The 23581-nt window shown below is 34.2% G+C and overlaps 3 protein-coding genes across 3 annotated transcripts; all 3 read left to right on the top strand.

Moving 5' to 3' along the window:
- Positions 1 to 745: 745 nt before the first annotated feature.
- Positions 746 to 1448, top strand: LOC125836288 (uncharacterized). The gene has a single exon (XM_049515462.1). The coding sequence runs from the start codon at positions 768 to 770 to the stop codon at positions 1443 to 1445; it is 678 nt and encodes a 225-aa protein (XP_049371419.1). The 5' UTR covers positions 746 to 767; the 3' UTR covers positions 1446 to 1448.
- A 5181-nt stretch (positions 1449 to 6629) lies between these two features.
- On the top strand, positions 6630 to 7316 carry LOC125836335 (uncharacterized). The gene has a single exon (XM_049515517.1). The coding sequence runs from the start codon at positions 6630 to 6632 to the stop codon at positions 7314 to 7316; it is 687 nt and encodes a 228-aa protein (XP_049371474.1).
- A 1345-nt stretch (positions 7317 to 8661) lies between these two features.
- Positions 8662 to 22752, top strand: LOC125836334 (cellulose synthase A catalytic subunit 8 [UDP-forming]). The gene is made up of 25 exons (XM_049515516.1): positions 8662 to 8798; positions 8989 to 9088; positions 10959 to 11020; positions 11408 to 11464; positions 12757 to 12816; positions 12977 to 13033; positions 13306 to 13348; positions 14231 to 14308; positions 15602 to 15929; positions 16004 to 16157; positions 16258 to 16345; positions 16463 to 16483; positions 17999 to 18181; positions 18313 to 18371; positions 18457 to 18508; positions 18611 to 18761; positions 19028 to 19294; positions 19397 to 19742; positions 19827 to 19964; positions 20112 to 20237; positions 20320 to 20532; positions 20728 to 20974; positions 21067 to 21266; positions 21345 to 21698; positions 21859 to 22752. Exons 1-25 carry the CDS (start codon positions 8703 to 8705, stop codon positions 22444 to 22446), a joined length of 4068 nt encoding a protein of 1355 aa, XP_049371473.1. The 5' UTR covers positions 8662 to 8702; the 3' UTR covers positions 22447 to 22752.
- The last annotated feature ends 829 nt before the right edge of the window (positions 22753 to 23581 follow it).

The following is a 23581-nucleotide window of genomic DNA, read 5'->3' as shown; positions in this document are numbered from 1 at the left end:
AAAAAGTGTCAAAATGACACAGCGGGACTCAACATGAGGTGTCTAAAATGAACAAAGCATAATTAAGATGTCTTAGTGAAAATTGATGTCAACTTTAAAGGGCTATCGATGGGTTCAACCTTTATAATAAAAAGGGCATCTACATGAGATTGACAACAAGTCATTTATTCATACCACACACGCAATCATATACTCTCCCTTTATTTAAACGACACATCATCAGTTCTCCATATTCCCTTGTCTTGCTTTTTTTGAAATGAGGCAATTTCATTAATTAATCATCTTCCTATATCTAGCTAGGGTTATTTATAATTTAAAAGTTTAAGACTTTAAGTTACTGACCATCCTTTAAGTTTTTCGTAAAATTCGCTCAAATATGCTAATCTGACCTTGTACCAATTGCTTCAAATAACGTTTGAATGACTCATTTGTTATGCGAGATATGATATAACAATTTGATGATAATATATAAAATTATTTTATCTCGCATAAGAAGAATTAGTCTTTTGTCAACTACTCCATTATCAAGCCTCTTTGGTACGACCTTTTTGATAAGTACAACAACATATTCGAAATAAAATAATAGTACACACACTAGAAAACGTGTAAACAATCAAAGTTGAAGCATTTTGGTATTATAAGCAACTAAAGAAGGGTAATTTTGTGAACAGAAATAATTTATATATATACTCACACGCAACTAAATCATCCTCTCTAAGCAACTTCTCACCAAAATCCCCTCCCAATTTTCCTTTCAGCCTCCATTAATGGACCTCGAGGCTGTACTTACCCTCTTCGATTCATGTTGGTTCAATCTTGAAATCCTTAAAAAACATTTAAATCCAACACAGAAAAACCCAGATGACAAAATTCAAGAAAATTCACCTGAAATTGTATTAGATTCAACAAAATTAGAAATCCAAATGGAGTCGCAAAGCGAAGATTTGAGCTACAATTCAGATTCTTTCTCCCCGGATTCAGTTCTCCCAGCAACCCATTTTAAACCGGATACTAAAAAGGCAGTACCGAAAAAAGTAAAGGGTAGAAGAAGGGAATTAAGGAGAAGAACAAAAAAGGGTCTTAGCAAGAGTTTATCGGAGCTAGAATATGAAGAGCTAAAAGGGTTTATGGATCTTGGATTTGAATTCTCAGAAGAAGATGTAAATTCAAGTTTGGTTGAAATTATTCCAGGTTTACAGAAATTACGCAAAAACATGGATAGTGATGATGATCAACAAAAAGTGAATTTTTATGAGAAATCTGATCAGTCAAGAGCGAGACCTTATCTTTCTGAAGCATGGGGAGTTATTGAAAAGAAAAAGAAAACGAATCCATCGATGAATTGGAAAGTACCAGAAACAAGCAATGAAATTGACATTAAACATAGTCTCAAATGGTGGGCTCATACTGTTGCTTCCTCTGTTAAACAACAGATCATAAGCTAAAATTAAAATCCTACTTATTTCCTTCTTCTTTTTTCTTCTTTAATAACAACGACAACATATTCCGTGGAATCTAGGGAGGGTATGTCTACATAGACCTTTTTTTTAGCTTCTTGACTCACATTGTTGAGCTTGAAGTTGCAATCCAAAAGCAAATTCCTTTTGTTCTAGAGAAAATAATTTGTACATTGGTAGTTGGTTTTTGGAATTTGCATTGAACTATTGATGCAAGTGGTAATGTGGATAAAAATTGATGTTAGATATGTGTCAAGAAATGGAAAAGAATGAGTCCATCTTTAATAGTGTATATTGTAGTATTATTTTTCCTCAAGGAAATCAATCTGCAGGCTAAGGCCAAATCAGAATGAGTCAAAAATATCTTTATTTTGTTCCATATACTCCGTTGACACCATTTGATTTGATATGATATTTAAGTAAAAAAAAAAAACACTTTTAAAACTTGTGATCTAAAATAATTATTAGATGTTTGTGTGGTTGTAAATCATTTTATTAATGATAAAAGAGAAATTTTCAAGCTAAATTGTTTAATTATTGTAAAATAACATTATTTTTGAAACAGACCAAAAAAATAAAAATATAAAAAAGTTAAAAATGAGACGAGACGGAGGGAGTACTATTTGTTTGATAAGTCTTCCAAAGCCAAACCAGCAAATATTTAATATAATCCTATATATATTATCTTGGTATATGAGAAATCAACCCAGCGAAGTCATTTTGTTGGAACAAGTTATACGACATTAAAAGTAACAAAAATATTTTTTCTAGTAAATGATAGAAAATTATTTGTTGGAAAATAACTCACAAAACATACCAGAAGACGATTCTTCAATGTCCAGCTTTTAGTGTTGATTTCTTCCAAAAAAATAATTTGATTCATCTAGATGCAAAATGTACTTATTGCATCCTTCTTTCGAATATATTGAATGAATGAATTTTACCGTTTTAGCCTCAAGGTTATAATAATTCTAGTCAACTAATCAAAAATTTATACAAGTGTATATTTAAGCATGTTATTTTCAAAATTAATAGGTAAAGTGTGAATTTTGGGCTAACAACAACTCCTTCGTACCAAACATGATATTAAATATATTTGTCAATCCATTTTTCCATTCCAATACAATTTGACATACTCTTCCCTCTACCGTCCTTTTCTTTTTTTGCCTTCAAATTATTATTATTATTGCATATATTATAAAGTTTCAAGAAGTGGTATGATCATCACAAATAACATTATTATATTATATAATAATAAACATTAATTGAGAACCACGCATATCAAAGACCAAATATTCCACTACAAATTCTGAATAAGAGAATGGAAAAACCGGCCAAAACATTTGTGAAGAGGGAGGGGCAAGAAACTAATATTAATTTCTTGAGAAATATAAATTAAGAAGAAGAGTGTCAACTATCATATAATTAATTATGTGACTTATTTTGATTTCTCTCTTCTTTTTATACTATTTTTCCGTCCAAATTAGTTGAAGCATTTATTTTAACAAGACAAGAATAAAAGCTTGAAGAGTCACGTTTCACTTCATTTTAACTATTTTATCTACATTAGGAGGCAGTGTTCACTAGAAATAGATAGACTAAAATCTAATTAAATATAGTCAAATCATAAATTTTATATTTACAAAAGATAACGGTCGGTAGGACCATAGGTTATAATGTTATATCATTCCCATTGCGTGTATGAAAACACGGAATCAATATTTAAAGGGATATATAATTACTACTACTATATATATATGTAATATGTTGTGTATAAGCATGTGTATTATAATTATATGTCAGTATAAAATATACGTTTTGTACATATTTTATAAACTAAATGATCGAATGATTTTTACCCGCAAGTATCCCTATTTTCTTATAAGAATTTGGAGTCATAAAGGGTAAAAAAAATTTATCAAAAATTTCAAAATGGCACATTAATTTTTTTTAAAATCAAAAGGACAAAATTACTCCTGACGAAGCGATTTCCTCTGACACAATTTTGACGCCGTTTGTCTGTTATTTTTTTCCCAACAAAAATCGATTCTATGGGAGCTTAATTAAAAAAAAAATTTAACAAAATTCTTGGGATTTTATATAAAAAAAAAGTTCTGAAATCGCAGCCAAGGCAGCATTTTCATTCCCCTCCAATTTTATTTTATTTTATTTTTTAATTGTAACTCAATATTCACATTTCATATAAAAACAAATTGAGTTACAATTTAAAAAAATAAAAAATTGGAGGGGGCAGCATTTTTTTAATAAAATCGCTACCAGGCTGCGATTTCTCTAGAGACTTTTTAAAAAAAATTAAAACGTTGTCACAACAACAATTTTAGTTGGGAAAAAAATTGAACTTAAAATTGCTACCTTGACAGTGATTTTTATTTTTAATGGACTGACGGCGTTAAAAATGTGTCGAAGGGGTTTGCCTTCTGGGTAGAGCTTGTCGCACCGGGCTTGCCTAGCGGGTTGCTTCTCCTATGTGGTTTGCGAGCTATTGCATAGGAGAAGGGCTTTTACCTTGTGCGCACCCAAAAGGTAGCGACTGCGGGTTTCCCTTGTCATTAAAAAAAAAAAATGTGTCAGAGGGAAATCACTTAGTCGGGAGCGATTTTGCCCTATTAATTTTTAAAAAATTGATGTGCTCTTTTGAATTTTTTGGTAATTTTTTTTGCTCTTTTGACTCGAGACTCTTTTTTATAATCTAGATTTGTTACGTGACTAAACTACAGTCTACACTATTCAGTAATTAACAGCCACGGGAGTTTTGCTATTTGACACGTGAGGTTTTTGGTATTTGACTTCCCATGATTATTGGTGTATAATAGGTGGTTGTATTTTACTACACTACCCTTCACATGGCTTGAGATGTACGAGTAGTATTTCTGAAAGGGAAATTAAAAATTGTTTTATGCAAAGAAAAGGAAATTTCGAAGTTTCTAATTTCAACATCAACACAAACACATGTAGTACTAATATTTTTTGCACAAATTTGCCAATTTTCTTTCTTTTATTCCCTTTCCTTATTTTTTATTTAATTCCTTTCCCCCTTTTACACTTTATTTTTCACTAATAGAAGCACTCAAACTCATTATAACCAGCATCTTTCAAATCGATATGCATTTTATGCTTTGTGATTGATAACAACTTTACGATATCGATATCGACATCGAACGAACTGTCTAGTTTATTTAATTGCAAGGTTGCCATGATATTCATCGTTTGACATGTTGCATTGATAATCAAGGAAGCTACGTACATAATTCACATTTTAGACATTTTGCATTTAGAACGTTCATTTGTTTAGAAATAAGTAATCACTACGCAAAAAAAATTATTGATACATATTGTATTTGAGTCATTATCAATTACCTAGAGATTAATCTAAAATTATCTAAATTACCAGGATGTTAAGAAGTTCTTGATTGGAAGTAAAGAATCATTAGGGTGTAGAGTAATAGAAAGTGAAATTTAACCTTTTTTGTGTATGTAGTTGGATTGATGCCCTTCAATGATTAGTTGTCTATGAGTAGTAAAAGAGCATGAAAAAGTCATCATTGAATTTAAGGTGTAATTTCACTAACATGATGGTTTGAGTTTGGTGCTTGGCATATGCATAGGCGGAGTCAGAGTTATGACTTTAGGACTTTTAAATTTTAGGACAGATGAGAAAAATATAGCAAAAATGCCTTTTTTGAGAAATTTTTATTATTAGTGGGATTTGAACCCACAAGCTAATGTGAAAAACATTTTCACCACCTTTTCTTATCATTGAATTATCAATCAATTTTATTAAAAAATTTACTTGTTAATATGCATATATATTTCTTTAATATTTTAATATAAATACAAAATTTACGAAAAAACTAACTACACCTCACCTAACTCTATCTATGGCCATGCCACACTCCAATAAGTGAGGCCTCAATTTACCCATGTTTCAGCATCAACGTGATCACAACCTTTGTGGTAAGGGCATCTTATTGAGATTGACATTTCAGTCAGCACCGCACGCAATCATTTGCTTCTCCTTTTAAACCACATCATCATCCTCCATATTCCATTCTCTTGCCTTTTAGTCTGTATAATACATCGATAAACCTTTACATTTGTCATCAAATTTTATTTATGAACAGATTCAAATTTTTAAAAACTTTTTATACGCATTTACATATGAGTATTTATCATGTAGGTAAATAAATCATTTAAAATATATCATCTTTTTTTGTATTGATCTTGATAGATTGTAAAATCTTGAGTCTATTCTGATTAATGTTGATATGGAGTATATTAAAGGAAGTGACATGTTTTATGTAATTAACTTATTTTGTAATAATCGTTTGAGAACACAAGAAAAGTTGTTTCAAAGTTGAATAAGAAGTGTCTAATAGAAACACTTTATCATGTGTTCAAGTGAAACAAACTGTAATTCAAGTGTTAATAATATTCAACCTTTTTAATGCTTATTGTGGAATCAAGTTAGTTAGTATAAATGTCAATTATTATTTGGATACTTATTAATTACTTCTTCTAACTCCATATATGTGATTTTTTTTAGTTAATTTTAAAAAGATAATTTTCATATTTAGTATTAATATTTTTACTTTAAAGTTAAAACACATTTTTGCAAAAATTGATAGAAAACCGAGAATGACCAAAATATGTACAAGATAGTTTATAATGATCGAGATACATACATGATTCATATATCATCATAAATAAAATTAAATAAAAATAAATAATTCTTTTATTTGACTAATTTAGGGCCTTTTAGAGAGATGATTAGCTTTAGGCCACAAATTTTATTAACCCGTCCGTGCACACTCAACAAATCCCAATTTAAAATTGAAGAGCATACAGTAAATTGAAAGAAGATAAATGTGGAACTAAACCTGGAGATCTTACGTACTTTTGTCCACTAAAACAATTTTTGTGGACATTTTTAAGTACAGTGACATTTTGCTAAATCTAAATAAATTAATACTCCATCTGACTCTGCAAAACGTGTAAACAAATAAAGTTGAAGCTTTTTTGTAATATAAGAAATAATGAAGGGTGTTTTGGTCACCAGGATCAATATATATACCCACAGATAACTTAGTTCTTCATAAAACCAAAAAAAGAAGTTGTGTTTAATAATTTCCTAGTTTCTTTCAGCCTCCATTAATGGACCTTGAGGCTGTTCTTACCCTCTTCGATTCATGCTGGTTTAATCTCGAAATTCTCAATAAACATTCAAATCCAATCCCATTATTGAATTACCAGAAAACCCCAGATAACAAAATTCAAGAAAATTTAGCAGAAACTGTATATGATTCACCAAAATTAGAAATCAAAATAGAGTCACAGAGTGATGATTTGAGCTACCATTCGGATTCTTTTTCACCAGATTCAGTTCTCCCAGTAACCCATTTTCAACCCTTTTGTAAAAATGCAGAATCGAAGAAAGTAAAGCGTAGAAGAAGGGAATTAAGGAGAAGAAGAAGAAGCGAAAAGTGTCTTGGCAAGAGCTTATCGGAGCTTGAATATGAAGAGCTAAAAGGGTTTATGGATCTTGGATTTGAATTCTCAGAAGATGATGTAAATTCAAGTTTGGTTGAGATTATTCCAGGTTTACAGAAATTAAGCAAAAACAGGGACAGTGATGATGATAAGCAAAAATTGAATTTTGTAAAAAAATCTGATCAGTTAAGAGCAAGACCTTATCTTTCTGAAGCATGGGAAGTTGTTGAAACGAAGAAGAGAATGAATCCATTGATGAATTGGAAGGTACCAGTCATGAGCAATGAAATTGACGTCAAACATAATCTCAAATTGTGGGCTCATACTGTTGCTTCCACAGTAAAAGCATAAACTTCAAAACTTTGTAAATTTTTCTCCTTTTTTTCCCTCTACAAAATGTATAAGAAGAGTAAAGTTCGCCTTTTGATCCTTTTTTTTTTCTGCTTCTTGACTCACATTGTTGAGCTTCGAGTTGCAGTGTTATGTATATTAAACTAGGAACAGGGCAAACTCCTTTTTCTTCAGAAAGTACGAGAAAATTGTATTTTCGTAGTGGGTTTTGGAATCCCAAATGAGATAATCTATCGAAGTTCTAATTTGGATTCAGTTGAATGTAAATATTTGTCAAGAATGGCATAAAAATGATATCGAAATAAACCGAGTTACTACAAAATTGAACTTTGCTTTGAAGCTCCATTTTCTTCTTTTGTTATGAACCAAGTCTATGTTACACATTATTCGCTTTGGCCTAATAGATTTCACAAAGTTACCTTTTGGATTATGTCATAATCAAATTCCAAAGCAAACGTATCGTGTATATTTGTGTTATGTATTGTGTAACTTTTTACTTTTCCCTCTCCTTTTGATATGTGATTCTATAGAAATTTGGCAACTCAGATTCTAGAAGCCTGTCAATCTTCTATTTGATGCACCGTCTGTTCACATGCGTCGGAACTTTTTGTTGTTCTTTCTGTAATTCAATGGCATTGACTTCTAGGTGTTGGTATTCCTTTTGCTTTAAGCTACAGGCGTAACATTGTGATTTTCCAAATAAAATTGAAAAGTCGGCCATGATTTATCATTGTTACTGTTTAAAATATACATAGATTTCGTTTTTTGTTTGTTGGGGTCAGTTCTGATTCATTGATTACTGTTTGAGGAAGACATGTCAAATGGATGGCCAAATAGCGTGGGTTTACTTTGAAGGAAGTTATTAGTAACGACAAGACTGTAATCTTTTGATTTTCATTCATTATCTTTGAAAATGCTTTACTTTTAACGTAGGACTTTCGCAGGCTTCAATATGGAGTACTAGACACCGATTTTGGAGACCAAAAAAGAAAGTCACATGTATCTCAAATTTATGTTAGTCCACTTTTTCTATCATATAATCCGAAATTATTGTAGTGAATTTCATTTTATGAGATCGCTATACTTTTTTCGGAATAGATTGATTCCAACATCACAAAAACATTTTGATTCCTAGTTCCTACTAGCAATATTAAGACTTGTTTCTTGCATGCATCACACTAAAAAGTTCATAAGATGTGTTTTTGTATAATATTGTGGCTTAAAATATTATTTTTATTACTTAAATAGGAGTATTATTTTTCCTAACAAATACGACATCGTTTGATGCCCTAAAAAGAAAACGCTTTCACAACTCTCAAGAGGGTATAAAAAGGGGTTCTTACTGGTAGAGACAAAGTTAGCAACTGAAAGAGCGAGCAGAGTAGAATGGAGGAACCAAGAAAACTCAAAGGTCACAAAGCCAGCACCACTTGCTGTATCGCCTCTCGAAACCGCCCTGGTCTTATTGCCACTGCAGATGAGGTGAGTCCTTTTAATTCCAAGAACCTTTTTTTTGTTTAATTAGACACCCAGATGAAACATAGGTCTTGAGGGGTAGTTTTGACTGCTAAATCTTGAATTTTGTGATTATAAAGATTGAAATTTTATTGAAAGTGCATTACTTTCGACTGTTGCTTTTTGTTTATTTGATCATTTTATTGGGAAATATTAGGATGGTTGTGTGTGCTGGTTCGATTTGCGGTGCAAAGATAAAATCTTTACAATGGATGTTGGAAATGGCAACCCAGTTTCATCAATATGTTTCAAGCCAGGTTTGTGTTTTTTTTCCATCACTGGTTCTTCTTATTTAATTGGTGATGTGTGATTAGACAAAATAATTAGTATGTATTTATTAAGGTTTATTGCATCTATATACTCCCAAATGAGAACCATAAGATGATGGACAGAGCAATACAGGGGGCTGGTGTTTTGGGACTTTTTAAGAGCTAAAACATCTTGGTCTATGAGGATTTCATTTCATTCTAGAGAGACCACTGGTGTTTCTGTCCTTGTGTTAATTGCATCATATCTGGATTTGTTACATGGTCCCTTTGTTTTATCTTCTGTAAGTTATGACTAAAGCTTGTCTCAGCCTTGCAATTAACAAATCAAGACCTAAATGGAGCCTTATGGATGCAGAGAATTCATGTAAACCACCCCAACTAGAATTGAGGTATAGTTGATTGATGTCTAGTGGTGAGAGCAAAACGTGTGATGTGTGGGTTGGATGGTCACGGGTCCGAATCTTGCTGCAGGAAAAAATTTCCCGGTATTTAAGTGGAGAGGGTGGATGCACTATCCACTGAGTTTTGAACTGTGCGCCACTTGGGTTAGATAAAAAATCATGTATCTTTTGTTTGGCACTTTGACAATGTTTATGATTACACATGCTATGGAGTTGAGAAGTCTGAATACTAAAGATTTAAATGGAAGTACTTCAAATCTTGTTGGAACAAATTATTTGGGGAGTGGAAGAGGAGATAAAGCTTGGGAGACAACAATGTCTTGATTCTCCGTGTTGAAAGTTAAGGGTTCAGATGAACCCATACACGAAAGGCTACATCTACCCCTGAATATGGCAAAAGAAAAATGTAATGATTTGACAATTTGATGAATACAATGGACACCTATTTATAGATGTCAAACACTAAATATGTCATATTCTTCAATGAGACACAATACTAAAAGCTTACAGTTCTAATGTTCTAAATCTGGTATTCCAACGCTAGCATTTCACGTACTAACTTGCTCCCTCAAACTCAAGGTGAGAAAACATATTTGCTCATTTTGATAACAAAATAAAGTAAGTCTCCAGAGAATTGCCAAGGAAACATGCCATAAATTTTGCCAGAAGATCACACTGAAAATTAATGGAATATAAGTGGTGACAAAGGTAGTTTCACACTGCCGCCACAACGGTCGCCTAAAATGCCATTGGATAAGAGATGTGTTTTCACCGTAATAATAACAAGTAATATGCACAGCACCATCAGAATGATAACTGGGAAGAGGCACAATGTTGCCAAAACAGGTGCCTCGAATGAGTTGTAGTGTTACTGGAATAGTCTCCAAGAATAGACATGGTATTGTTGAACGGTCATGGGAAGGATATAAGGATAGTAAAACTATTTAAGCAAAGAAATAAAAGCTAGTTAGGTCTCTACTATCTACTATGGTGTAGAAACTCTACTTAAGTTTCTAGTATGATCGTACAAACTCTGATACCTGTGAGAAATATGAACAGGAATGAACTGTATTGGTGACGTGATAATTGATGAATGCAAGACACCTAATTATATGTGTCAAACATAATACATAAACCATATTCTTTCAAAACAAAGAAGAGAAAAGATAATAAATGGCATATACCACTCTAACTTAAGAACTTCTAATATTCCAACTCTAATACTCTTAACACTAACAAAGAACATTCCAACTAAAAACATATGCTGCTGTTTTAGACAAAATAATATGCTATTTTAGGACAGTTACTGAGAATTAAGTGACTACTGATTTTGAGTTCTCTGTTAGTTCTGCACTGCAATAAGTTAGTTGGAGGGATGATAACCTTCCACTGGCACTGATAACATATTTGGAAATTTGTGAGAGTCGTCAATTTCAAACATGGTATCCATGGTGCAGGAAATGAAGATGTTGTTTATGTCTCATTGGGAAGTGAAGTCAAATGCTTTGATGTGAACATGGTAATGTTAAATTGTTCCACCATTACTTTCTTGTGCTTTTTTTAAACTTGTTTCTTTTGTGTGGTTTTATAATTTACCGCATCTTGTGTGATTATGGTACCTCACAAATGGCTAAATATGTTTTTTAGTGGCAATTAACGTTCTTTGTAAATGTCCCTAAAGCCTATAGCGACATTGAATCCATGGGCATGTAAAGGCTTTAGCACTCTTTGCTAATGTGCATATTTATTTTCTAAATTTAGATCTTTACCAACATCTCTCTAAATGAAATGCTTTCCCTTAATTTTATGTTGTGATTTGGTTTGAGTTGGCTTCTCTCCACTTAATTCTCTTTTATCACTTTTGGGCACAGAATTTGTTATTAATCCAGTTTAACTGTATCTCAAGGTTACTGCATCGAAACTGTTGCACAGTTACAATTACAACAAGGATGAGATAAATCAGGTATGATTTCTGTTTGTTTTCTTTTTTTATCCTTATATTTTTTCCTTTCTCTCACTGTCCATACCTTTTAAGAATGGATTTTAGCACTATAAATTTAACTTTGCTCTCCTCATTGCAAAAAATCTGCCATTGTGCTCGTTTTGTTATTTTCCACTTGTCATGTTATCAGGAGTATGCCCGATCATTAGTTCAATTGGCAATACAATATCTTACCATCTTCAGCATCTTCTTTATTATTATCTCAGTCCCAATTTATGTGGATCCTTTCGTTTCCCTAGAGTTAATTTGACTAAATCTTTGAAGTTAGATTGGATTAGATCAACTTAATGTTTTAAAATTAAAATTTAGATATTCAAAAACTATACGAGAAGTACCTTAAGTTGCAATTTTTCTCATGACAATATGATGAAAAATACATTTTAAAATGTTGGTCATAGTTCACATAGTTTGATCTCGAAAAATGGGAAGTCCACATAAATTGGGACAGAGGAGTAGTCTTGAGCCTCTCATCTTGTGTGTATTTTGGGACTTTGATTCCAAGAACTTCAGGTAAATGTATCAGTTATTTACCATTCTTATCTCTTAACCTGATCCATTTATTTGTTTTTTTTTTTTTTGCATTAGCTCAAGGAGTTTAGCTAGAATCAATTTAGGAGGTTTCTCGTGTGGTTTTCTGTTCACACATGTAAATTTTATGGATCACTTTGCTTTTCAAACCCAAATAGTGGTACATGTTGATGTAATTTCAGGACTAGGTACACAAACCAGGGAAAAGTTATACTACTTATCTGTCCATCTCATTCTGTAAATCCCTTTGCTTCAACCACCACGCGAATAGATCGATTGCTCTGCAATAAACTGTACCAGATCTCCACATTGACGAATTTGAACTCTGAACTAGCCTCATTATAATTTTTCCTTATCCAAAAAAAAAAAAAAGAAGTTCTGATAAATTTAGGACTTTGTTCGAGAAGCGTCCCTTGTTTCTTTTAGGCAATTGTGCACTCAATTCTTTGTTTTTAGGCTCTAGTCTAAATGTCATGTCCAACAGATTCACCTTGTACAGGCTTAAAAACAGAAATGTAGGCTTTACTCTGTATATGTTCATTCGGATATGTATTAGGCTTTGTCCATTCAATTTTGTGATGTTTAAATATCTTCCCTTCAACATTTTAATCTCTTATGATTTCTCCTATCTAACAAGGTCATATTTCAGGTATCTCAATTAGGTGTACTATATCTTCAAACAATGCCTATTCTGTTTCTGTGTGCTTAACCTTTCTGTTTTGTAGATTGCTTGCAGCTCAAAGTCATCATTCCTCGCTGCTGCAGATGATAATGGTGATGTCAAGGTAGTACAGACAGTTCCTCTGTTTCTATAAGTATGTTGGACATCTGTTTCGCTGTTCCCATAAAAGATAAAACTGATGAGTTGTGAAACTTTTAAAAGATAAAAACTGTTTCTCTGTTTCCATAAGTATGTTGGACATCTAAGTGCTACTTGTGTTGCAGATCATTGACATCCGCCAAAATCGCATGTACAAAACATTGAGAGATGGCCACACAAGTGTATCCTTTTTTATATAATTACTATAATAAGTTTGTACTTTTCCCCAGAAACATGGTGATTTTTTTTATGTCATTCATTTTAATTAAAATTTACTGTTCTACATTCTATTTATTTGTTGTTGCCCTTCTTATATTATCTTGCTGGCATGTGAAGTCCTACTTGTATTTTTGCTGTGAAGGTTAATTCCAATATTTCTTCCCCAAACTTCACATAGGGCACTATTTTTTTATTCCGAACCTATCATCATTTGTGACCTTCACTATCTTATCAGATATGTAGCAGTGTTCAATTCATCCCTTGGAGACCTTGGGAAGGTACTTTTGAACTAAAATTTTCGGAATTCCTACATCCCCCTCCGTGAAATTGACCTTCCCCCTCTAGATATCCATATGACCCACATACACGTTGAACTGAATGGCCTACGTAAATGCATGAACCAGACACTTGGAAATTTTAGCACCATAAGAAGTATGATAATGTTTTTATCCAAAGTTATTTTAGAGGTATATGATGTCCACTTATACATAGACTGCAGCTTTCTTGGAGAAACTAACTCTTCCTCTAAGTTGTACTTGTAATCTCTTTGTGAGTTTAAGCTGGTAGGTTTCTGAAGGTTTGCATTGGCTAGCATTTGACAAATTAGTCATAATCTTGTAAAGAATGATACCATTTTTACAATGATATACAAGTAATTGCGATTTGCAATCAAGTTATGTGTTTTGATAACTGAAATCAATTAAAACTTCTTTTACAGTTGCTGTCTCTCTGTTTCTCTCGCTCTTACTGTGTGCGTGTGAGAGAGACATAGAGAGTGAGACATCAAAGAGAGATGCAGACACACAGTATATGACATCCCTTGGCCCTTTAGTTTTTATGAGAGTATCTTGATGTAGGGTTCCTCGTGCAACCAATCACCAGTTTAATCTATATGGGATGGCAACATAAGGTTTCATAAAACATGCAAGTTGTGGCGCATAAGGTTTTCGTAAAACATGCAAATTATGACAGCCTGCTACATATTATTTAATTTCTGATGATGTTTGAAGAACAATATTTACTGTCAATTGCTATGCCAAAGTATATATTGTCAATCTGCTAAAGCTCTTGCTAAGTTCGCCTCCTAGCTAAAGTTTCCAGGCATGTTTTTTATAAGCTGATGTTGACAGTATGTTGTGTTTTTTTGAGTCATTTTTTAGTCATTACTGGGGGTCTTGATTCAAAATTTGTGCTATGGGACTTCTCCAAGGGACGGCCGCGGAAGATTTGGGACTTTGGTACGTTAATCCTTCTACTATGCACTCTTTTCTAGAACTGCAATTTCTAGTATTAATTCCTTTGGTAATATGTACCTTCAAGTTTAGGCATGCCTTATTACACCAGAACTGCATATCTGAATTGTAGGTGTGCCTTACTACACTAGCTACATACCCACTTAGTTATAGGCTTGCCTTACTACACTAGCTGGAAAAGGAGCGAAATCACTAAGTTTTAGAATATCTGGTAGTTATCTCCCTATATTTTGATCACAGGGGATTAAACTTATCCTTCTTACAATGTAAAGTAGGAGAAGCAAGAATTCCCAATCCTCCCATTCCATTATAGTAGTTGGTTAATTAAGAACAGATGTTTTTTTATTGAATATTTCATATAGTAGTTTAAATAGGATATGTAATGGTTGAATATGTGTAAGACAGTATTAATATTTTCCCCTTAAGTCTAAATAGATAAAATGATATTGTTATAAGCAAACATGGATTCTCAGAGAGATAAGTTTCAGGAGTATGAGTCAAGTGTGTAATACTGTGTAACTTTGCTTTCTATTTTCCAATTTCTATGATATTGGCCATGTGGCAGAAGAAATACGAGTAAATTATTAATCAGATAACTGGTCATTGGTCAATTGTTGGAGCATGGAATGGTCCACATTTAGAATTTTATCTAAAAGTATCCTCTGTTGCTCAGAAACATCACTGACATTTCAGTTTGTTGGTGAGAAAGGGGAATTGAGAGTCGCTAGTCTATTATCTTCCTCCCATTTTTACTGTTTGAATAAAGTATCTTCCTCCCATTTTAAATATTATTCTAGAGCTCTTAGCTTGGGTGTGTCATAAATTTTTGCAAGAGTGATTTTCTATATTTCAAGTTGTCTGCCTAGCAAGTTTGGGCAGAAGAAGTTCAGGACTACTCTAGTGGGATCTGCCTACTTTAATGCTCAAAACTCCTACTGCTCAGTCAAGTTCGTGAGACCTAAAAAATGATTACTGCTTCCTGCCAGTGACATCTAATTTTGGTTCTCTCGTTGCCATTTTCCAAAAGAATCTAACTCAGCCTTTCTGCAACATCTATGGTACCCCCTTAATCATTTTACATAAGTTCACCCGTCTTGGACAGACATGGGAATTTCCAGTGGATCCTTCACAGTGCATACAAAACCTAGAATGGCTGAATGTAGTGTCAGATACATACGTGCATCCAATACTCATGACCCAGCTAATGTAATAGAATATTACATGTTTATATATCTAGCTTATTAGATAGGCTGTTGAAGTTATCTTTGTTTGCTGTAGGCACACTTGACGCAGGAAATAAAGGTAATACGGGACAATGTTTGAACCCTGCCTTTGTTCATGCTCTGGCTCTTCCTGAAGTTGATGTGGTGGATAAATTTGTGAAGATTTGTGCTGTGGCTAGGGGTGATGGAGTTGTTTCTGTAATAAACGTTGAGTCAGAGCTCAATGCTGTCAAGTCTAAGAGTTCGGCTAAACCCAAGAAAGGTTCTAAGTCAACCCCTAAAGTTGGCAGTTCTTCTGCTGATCCTGAAATTGAGAATCAAAATGGAGGAGACCTGCACCTTGATCACTCTTTGGGAGGACACACTGCTGCTGTATCCTGTGTGTAAGTTTTCTTTATAGCGTAGCAGGCTCAAATCTACCTCACCAGCTGGCACTAATCTGCTGAAATTCTATTAGGACTTTTTCCACATTTGGAGACAAAGGGAAGTTCATAATTTCAGGTGGAAATGACAGACAAGTAAAAGTATGGGATTGGTCTAAATTTTTCATGTCTGGTGAGACAAGCAGTGGCACCGATTTCCTTCGTTCTAGCTTAAGTTTGAGCAGAAAAGTGAGTTCCATTTCATTGCCTTTTATGCCCTCTCTGTCTGAAACTTTATGCCTCAATTGTTTAGTATATTTGTCTCACGATTGGCTCTTTAATTAATTAGGTAAATTGGCTATGCACAACTCCTACTGATTCAGAGAACCTAATTGTCTGTGATACATCCAAGATAGTGAAGGTTTACAGCATCGGGTGAAGCAGCACAGATTGAGCAGAGATATTGCTACTTGTACATGATGTTACCCTCGTAGAAAGTTATGCTCCCAATATGCCAGTTTTGGGTCTTTTCTCTTGTATGCTAAACTGGACAGGCATGGCTTTGCCAAACAAAGGTTCTATCCAGCAGGGTTGTGACCTAAACAGCTAGGTGCTACAGCAATGATATTGGCTTATGCTTGTGCTTCTGTAGGATTAGATGTTTTCTTTCCCATGTAATTGCAAAAAGATATCTAAGATATCAAGAATCTGAGCTTGTCTCTTCATTTTCTCTCCCTTTTTTTGGTAGGGATTGGGATTTGGATCCTGAGACATTGATTTTGAGAATTGATATTACTTAATTAGATATTTGCTTCAACGTGATATTATTTGTATATTATTCTCTTAACCTGTAAGCAGCAGTACAAAGATACTCCTTGAATGAAGATGTCTATTGCATGTGTGCTTGAGTGTGCGTGCAATTGTGAGGTCTACCTATTTGTTGGAGACTTGCACACCTAATTGTGGGCCTCTTTCAAACACTTTTCTTGGTACATTAGGTCATTGATGTGTCCAATACATTGATATTGAACTTTATGGTATGTATAACATCTATTTTTACATCACCATATGTAAAGGTAACATGAATTTCACCTTTGATTATCGCGCGTTTCCATATTTTGATGTTAAAATTTTTAATCTTGTTAATTGGAACAGGATGATGTCAGACAGTCGAACTAGTGATTATGTCGTTATTGTGATTGTATTCACATTTATTTGGTGAAGAGAATAATCTTATTCGTTGAGATAAAAAAATAGGCAATCTTTAATTAGAGTGTAAAAACATGAATAAATTGAGCTTAGTTACTATTCCAGGTAGAATGGATTGAAATAATATGTGATTCAGACCAAATATTTAACTTAGAGAGAGAAGAAAATAGAGGGGAGGTAAAAAAAAAGATATTAGGTCTGAATCACATCATTTCATGTTAGAAGCTTTTATTCTTCCTTGATTTTGACAGTAAATCTATAGATCTTAAGAGAGAATTTTCCTTGATCAGAAAAAAGAGCGCATTGGTGTTATAATTTTTTTTAATACACTTAATACAGACAAGTTTCTATGATAAGTATTACTATTTGCTAGTCTAATAAAAATGATAACTAACATATTATAATTCAAGTGTGAAAGATTTTATACACTATTAATATATATAACTTGAATCCAAAGGAAAAAAAGAAGAAAAGAAGGCATGTGGCTTGACTAAATCTTTCAAATGAGGTGTGGAGGGTGGCTCAGTCTTGAAGCTGCAGCCTGACTTAAAGTTTGGTACAATAAGTTGGTTAAGATGTATAAACTCCAACCATACTCATTCCTTCAAACTCCAGCAATTTTTTTTTAAAAAAATCTGCCAACACATTGCTTTCTTGTCTGAAAAATATGCCTTTGATACCAACTTCTCAACCTACAAGGCCTTGTAACCACCCTCCAAACTTTCCTTCACCATTACAATAATATTTCTCATTCCTTAGCTCTTTTCAAATCAGTGAAAACATTCCTTCTTTATATCTTGCCACTGACACAGGAGAAAACCATCATTTGTGTGCTATCTGTGGCCAAGAGTACTAGTGACTAGTACTGTTTTTGTGAGTAGAAAACATGATGGAGTCAGGGGTTCCAATATGCAACATTTGCGGCGAACAAGTGGGGTTATCTAATAATGGTGAAGTCTTTGTGGCTTGTCATGAGTGTAACTATCCTGTTTGTAAGACTTGCTTGGATTATGAGATCAAAGAAAGGCGCAACGCATGTCTACGCTGTGCAACTCCATATGATGGTAAGTAAATTTTGTTTTCTGTTATGACTAGATCTTGATATTTGGCTTTATTTCTGATCCCATGTGACTATTTGTAAAAAAAAAAAGTACTAAGGAAAGTCTAACATAGTACTATGCTTATTATTATGCAGAAAATGAGCAAGAATCTACTAACCATGCTATAGTGGCTTCTCATCCTGATACCTCACAGGTACTAAGTCATGTCTGGTGAAACTTCACATCTATAGTCTACAAATTGAATTTTAGTTGGTGACGAATTATTGTTTCCAATATAGGATGCTGGAGTTCATGCTAGAACTGTCAGTTTTGTTTCAACTGTGGACAGCGGTAAGTAGATGGAAGCTTTGCTGCACAACATTCATAAGAGCTGTTTCTAGTCTAGTTCAATAGTTAACATTATATTAAATTATTTGTTATTTCCTCATGAAGAATATCATGATGATACCGGGAATCCAATATGGAAGAATAGAGTGGAAAGTTGGAAGGAAAAGAAAAACAAGAAAAAGAAGAACCAAAGTAAAGCTGTTGTACAAGAAGCTGCTGAAGTTCCACCTGAGCAGCAGATGGAAGAAAAGCCACAGTAAGTAGGCTTTTGCAAAAGAAACTTAACTAGACGATGCATTTCGTGGAATTGGGAAGTAACCATGTTATAAATAGTATTGCAGTTTTTGTTCTGATTTCGTAGTTCTCTTTCTTTTGTCTAGATGTCTAATTAACTATCAAGAAAACAGGAAATTTTCTAGTTGTAAAAGACTGATGTTTGATCCACCTTCAGTGATTTTGAATCTTGAACTTGCTCTATCTTTATCATGCATGTATTAATTACTTGTAATATAACTTGTGAAGGTTAGCAGATGCTGCAGAGCCACTTTCAAGAATCATTCCAGTGCCGAAGTCTCAAATTACTCCATACAGGATTGTAATTATTGTTCGATTGATAGTTCTCTGCTTTTTCTTCCACTATAGAGTAACACATCCAGTTGAAAGTGCCTATCCCCTGTGGTTTATTTCTGTTTTCTGTGAGATCTGGTTCGCTTTCTCGTGGGTGTTGGATCAGTTCCCTAAATGGTCTCCTATCAACCGAGAGACATATCTTGACAGGCTTTCTGCAAGGTTAGAAATCTTCTGCACAAATATTCATATCACTGCTAATAGAACATATCCAAACTTCTTTGCATTTTTCACTTGAAGTTAACTTTGTTTGAACGTTTCTAGGTATGAAAGGGAGGGAGAGCCTTGTCAGCTTGCACCTGTCGATTTCTTTGTCAGTACGGTGGATCCCATGAAAGAACCTCCATTGATTACTACCAACACTGTTCTCTCGATCCTTGCAGTTGACTATCCTGTCGAGAAAGTATCCTGCTATGTATCCGATGATGGTGGCTCAATGCTTACATTTGAGTCACTAGCTGAGACTTCTGAATTTGCAAGGAAATGGGTACCATTCTGCAAGAAATTTTCAATTGAACCGCGTGCACCTGAGTTCTACTTCACGCAAAAGTTTGATTACTTGAAAGACAAAGTGCAGCCTTCTTTCGTCAAGGAGCGCAGAGCAATGAAGGTAGTAGGATTTTGTATGAACTAAACATCTGCTTCAAGAATTGGGCTGCATTGTTTAGATGATTAATCATATTTGGTATTGCAGAGAGAATATGAAGAGTATAAAGTAAGGGTAAATGCTTTAGTTGCCAAGGCACAGAAAACACCGGAGGATGGCTGGACCATGGCAGATGGAACTCCTTGGCCAGGAAACAATCCGCGTGACCATCCTGGAATGATTCAGGTAAGTGGTCATTGATTTTGCAACTATCTTTGTACTCGCTGCTTTCAGATCATTTTGCTTCTTGAAGTTCTAGTATTTGTGAAACTTGACTATTCAACAGAAGCATTTTGGAGTTCAAATAAGCACCATAATATTTCTTCTTCACAGGTTTTCTTGGGACATAGTGGTGTCCATGACATTGAAGGAAATGAACTTCCACGACTTGTTTACGTCTCAAGAGAGAAAAGACCTGGTTATCAACACCACAAAAAAGCTGGTGCTGAAAATGCTCTGGTGTGTTCAGATGCAATTTATTAGCATTAATCTCAGAATATTTTTATTTAATTCCTTTAACAAACTTACTGTTTTATTTCAGATACGGGTGTCTGCAGTTCTCACAAATGCACCCTATATTCTCAATCTTGACTGTGATCACTACGTCAATAACAGCAAAGCCATTCGTGAGGCTATGTGTTTCCTAATGGATCCCCAAGTCGGCAGAGACGTCTGTTATGTGCAGTTCCCTCAGAGATTTGATGGGATTGATAAAAGTGACAGATATGCCAACAGAAACATAGTCTTCTTTGATGTAAGTATCATGAGCAACTAAAATTAATATCTTACTATTATATTACGTTAAGCCTCTCTAGTGATTTTCTTCATCTATTTGAATATTTAAGAATAATCTTGCTTCATTCAACATCATACACATAATATCAGTTGTTTAGTATTGAATCTCTTGATGTTGCCAACTGGATTGAGAAGGATTTTATCATGTTTTCAGGTTAACATGAAAGGTTTGGATGGCATCCAAGGACCTGTATATGTCGGTACAGGAACTGTTTTCAATAGGCAAGCACTTTATGGTTACAGCCCTGCTAATCTGCCTACAATACATAAATCTTCTTCATCTTTCTCTTGCTGCTGTCGCCGCAAGAAACCAGCCAAAGAGAAGGATCTTACTGAGGTTTATCGTGAGGCAAAAAGAGAAGATCTGAATTCCGCAATCTTCAACCTAAGAGAAATTGAAAGTGAGTTTTCTAGTATCTTTGGAACTAGTGAGAAATTGGCCTCCATTATCTTTGGAACTTTAACCTTGAAGCTATCATTTTGGTGTCTTCAGATTATGACGATCACGAGAGGTCCTTGCTTATCTCTCAGATGAGTTTTGAGAAAACTTTTGGCATGTCATCCGTGTTTATTGAGTCTACATTGATGGAAAATGGAGGAGTACCTGATTCTGCTAATCCATCGACACTGATCAGGGAAGCAATTCATGTTATCGGCTGTGGTTATGAAGAGAAGACAGCATGGGGAAAAGAAGTAAAAATTGAATCTCTCTTTTGGTTTCACATATGGAAAGAAGGGGCTAACACTTTTCTCTTTGTATGTCCTTTTCAGATTGGTTGGATTTATGGTTCAGTGACAGAGGATATTTTGACTGGCTTCAAGATGCAGTGCAGGGGATGGAGATCAATATACTGTATGCCGTTGAGGCCTGCTTTCAAGGGGTCAGCTCCTATCAACTTGTCAGACAGGTTGCACCAAGTTCTTCGATGGGCTCTTGGATCGGTTGAGATTTTCTTGAGTAGGCATTGTCCTTTGTGGTATGGATTTGGAGGCGGCCGCCTCAAATGGCTCCAAAGACTTGCCTACACCAACACCATTGTCTATCCTTTCACTTCACTTCCCCTCATTGCATACTGTATTCTTCCTGCTGTTTGCCTTCTTACAGGAAAATTCATCATCCCTACGGTAAATGCTTCCACTTCTCTGTCTTGTTTGCAACTTTCGAAAATGTTTAAAGATTTTGCAAATGAGTGCACAACTGCACATTAGGAGCTGGTATTACGGCTGCTCTTTCTTTAGTTTCTATATATAATTACTGAGTGAAATTCTTGTGCCTTCTATGCAGCTATCGAACGTTGCAAGTATACTCTTCCTTGGTCTTTTCCTTTCCATCATTGTAACAAGTGTGCTCGAGCTACGATGGAGTGGTATAGGCATAGAGGACTGGTGGCGTAACGAGCAGTTCTGGGTGATTGGTGGTGTCTCTGCACATCTGTTTGCAGTTTTCCAAGGATTCCTCAAAATGCTTGCTGGTATAGACACAAACTTCACAGTGACAACCAAAGCAGCAGACGATGGAGAGTTTGCCGATCTCTACCTATTCAAATGGACAACAGTCTTGATCCCTCCAACCACAATTCTCATTGTCAACTTAGTTGGTGTTGTTGCTGGTTTCTCTGATGCACTCAACAAAGGATATGAGGCTTGGGGTCCTTTATTTGGCAAAGTGTTCTTCTCATTTTGGGTGATCCTTCATCTCTATCCATTCCTCAAAGGTCTAATGGGACGCCAAAATCGAACTCCAACTATTGTTGTGCTATGGTCTGTTCTGTTGGCTTCTGTTTTCTCACTAGTTTGGGTCAAGATTAATCCATTTGTCAGCAAAGATGACCCTTCAGCCATGGTTCAAAACTGCATCGACATGGATTGTTGAGCTTCGAACAAGTTTCTTGAACCATACCACATGTTTGATAATGTAGGCTTCTTTTTCATGTAATGTGGAGGTGAAAACTCTTCAATTCTTGCACAGTTTGAACAGCTTGTATCAGTTTTTCTAGTAGAAGATTTGTTTGGAAATAGAATGTTGAACTTTTAATTGAAACTTCTGAAATTACAAAGGTAAAGTTGAACTGATAATGAAAAGTACTATGGTACTTAAGATTAATGGAATTCTTTTCTAGTCTTTTGAGTTTTCTCATAGCTCTAACAGAACACTGGTAAACACACTTTAGACTCAAAATGTGCTATTCATTCTTTAATCAAGCAGTTTGATTAAACTTTTGACTAACTAACATCTAATAAATGGTCTCAAAAATCAAGTTTAAGAGCAAAATCCTTGATTATAGGTGACCTTAAAAAGGACAACCTTAATTATTCAGCCCTTTGTTAATAATCCACCTTGAAAAAAAGTCTAATTAGAGGAAGTCTTTCAAAGAGGGCAAACTAAAATTTTGGAAAAACCATAACTTCTTTTTTTCTCATCCTATACTTGATATCCGTATTGAAGTCCAACTAATTCAAATTTGCATAGGAAAATTCCATTCATGGAGTGAAACTGACAACAACAACTCCATTCTCGAGAATCAAAGTCGAAATTGATATGTAAGAGTCATTACTAGTTTTAATTTAACCTTGAAAAAAAATTTCTTTGAATTATTACTTTATTGATTCATGTTAGTGAAAGGTAAAATGTGTTTTGTCACAAAACCAAGAATTTCCTAGTTGTGTAGACCACAATACTTTAATCCAAAGGATAGAATCACATAATAATGAAAAAACTAGTATTCCAAGCAAAGAATAATCATGAAAAATGTTTATGAAAAGGGCCAAGAATATGGTACGAGGAAAAAAACATATATATATATATATATTAAAAAAAGTTGGAGTGCACCTGAGTCCAGCAGAAAATAGTTTGATTCTGATTAAGCCTTTTTTAATTTATAAAATGTCCTTCGCTCCGTACTTAATAAACAAAATAATCTCTACTATCAACATTTGTTTTTTTAATGTCCTTTGCTTCGCACTTAATTTACTAAATATAATAATGCTTGATCAATTTTTGGAAGTCG

Source organism: Solanum verrucosum, unplaced genomic scaffold, assembly GCF_900185275.1.
Source record: "Solanum verrucosum unplaced genomic scaffold, falcon-dt-bn FXZP01000278.1, whole genome shotgun sequence".
In the NCBI taxonomy this organism is placed as follows: Eukaryota; Viridiplantae; Streptophyta; class Magnoliopsida; order Solanales; family Solanaceae; genus Solanum; species Solanum verrucosum.
Note: the sequence above shows the minus strand (reverse complement) of the source record. Positions and strands in the feature narration are given on the sequence as shown.

What these genes read in the sequence shown, in the direction of transcription:
- LOC125836288 (XM_049515462.1), top strand. Translation starts at nt 768, where the DNA reads ATGGACCTCGAGGCTGTACTTACCCTCTTCGATTCATGTTGGTTCAAT.
- LOC125836335 (XM_049515517.1), top strand. Translation starts at nt 6,630, where the DNA reads ATGGACCTTGAGGCTGTTCTTACCCTCTTCGATTCATGCTGGTTTAAT.
- LOC125836334 (XM_049515516.1), top strand. Translation starts at nt 8,703, where the DNA reads ATGGAGGAACCAAGAAAACTCAAAGGTCACAAAGCCAGCACCACTTGC. An exon ending in GCGGAAGATTTGGGACTTTG is followed by an intron (nt 14,309 to 15,601) that starts GTACGTTAATCC and finishes TGTTTGCTGTAG; the next exon opens with GCACACTTGACGCAGGAAAT. An exon ending in CAGATGGAAGAAAAGCCACA is followed by an intron (nt 18,762 to 19,027) that starts GTAAGTAGGCTT and finishes TAACTTGTGAAG; the next exon opens with GTTAGCAGATGCTGCAGAGC.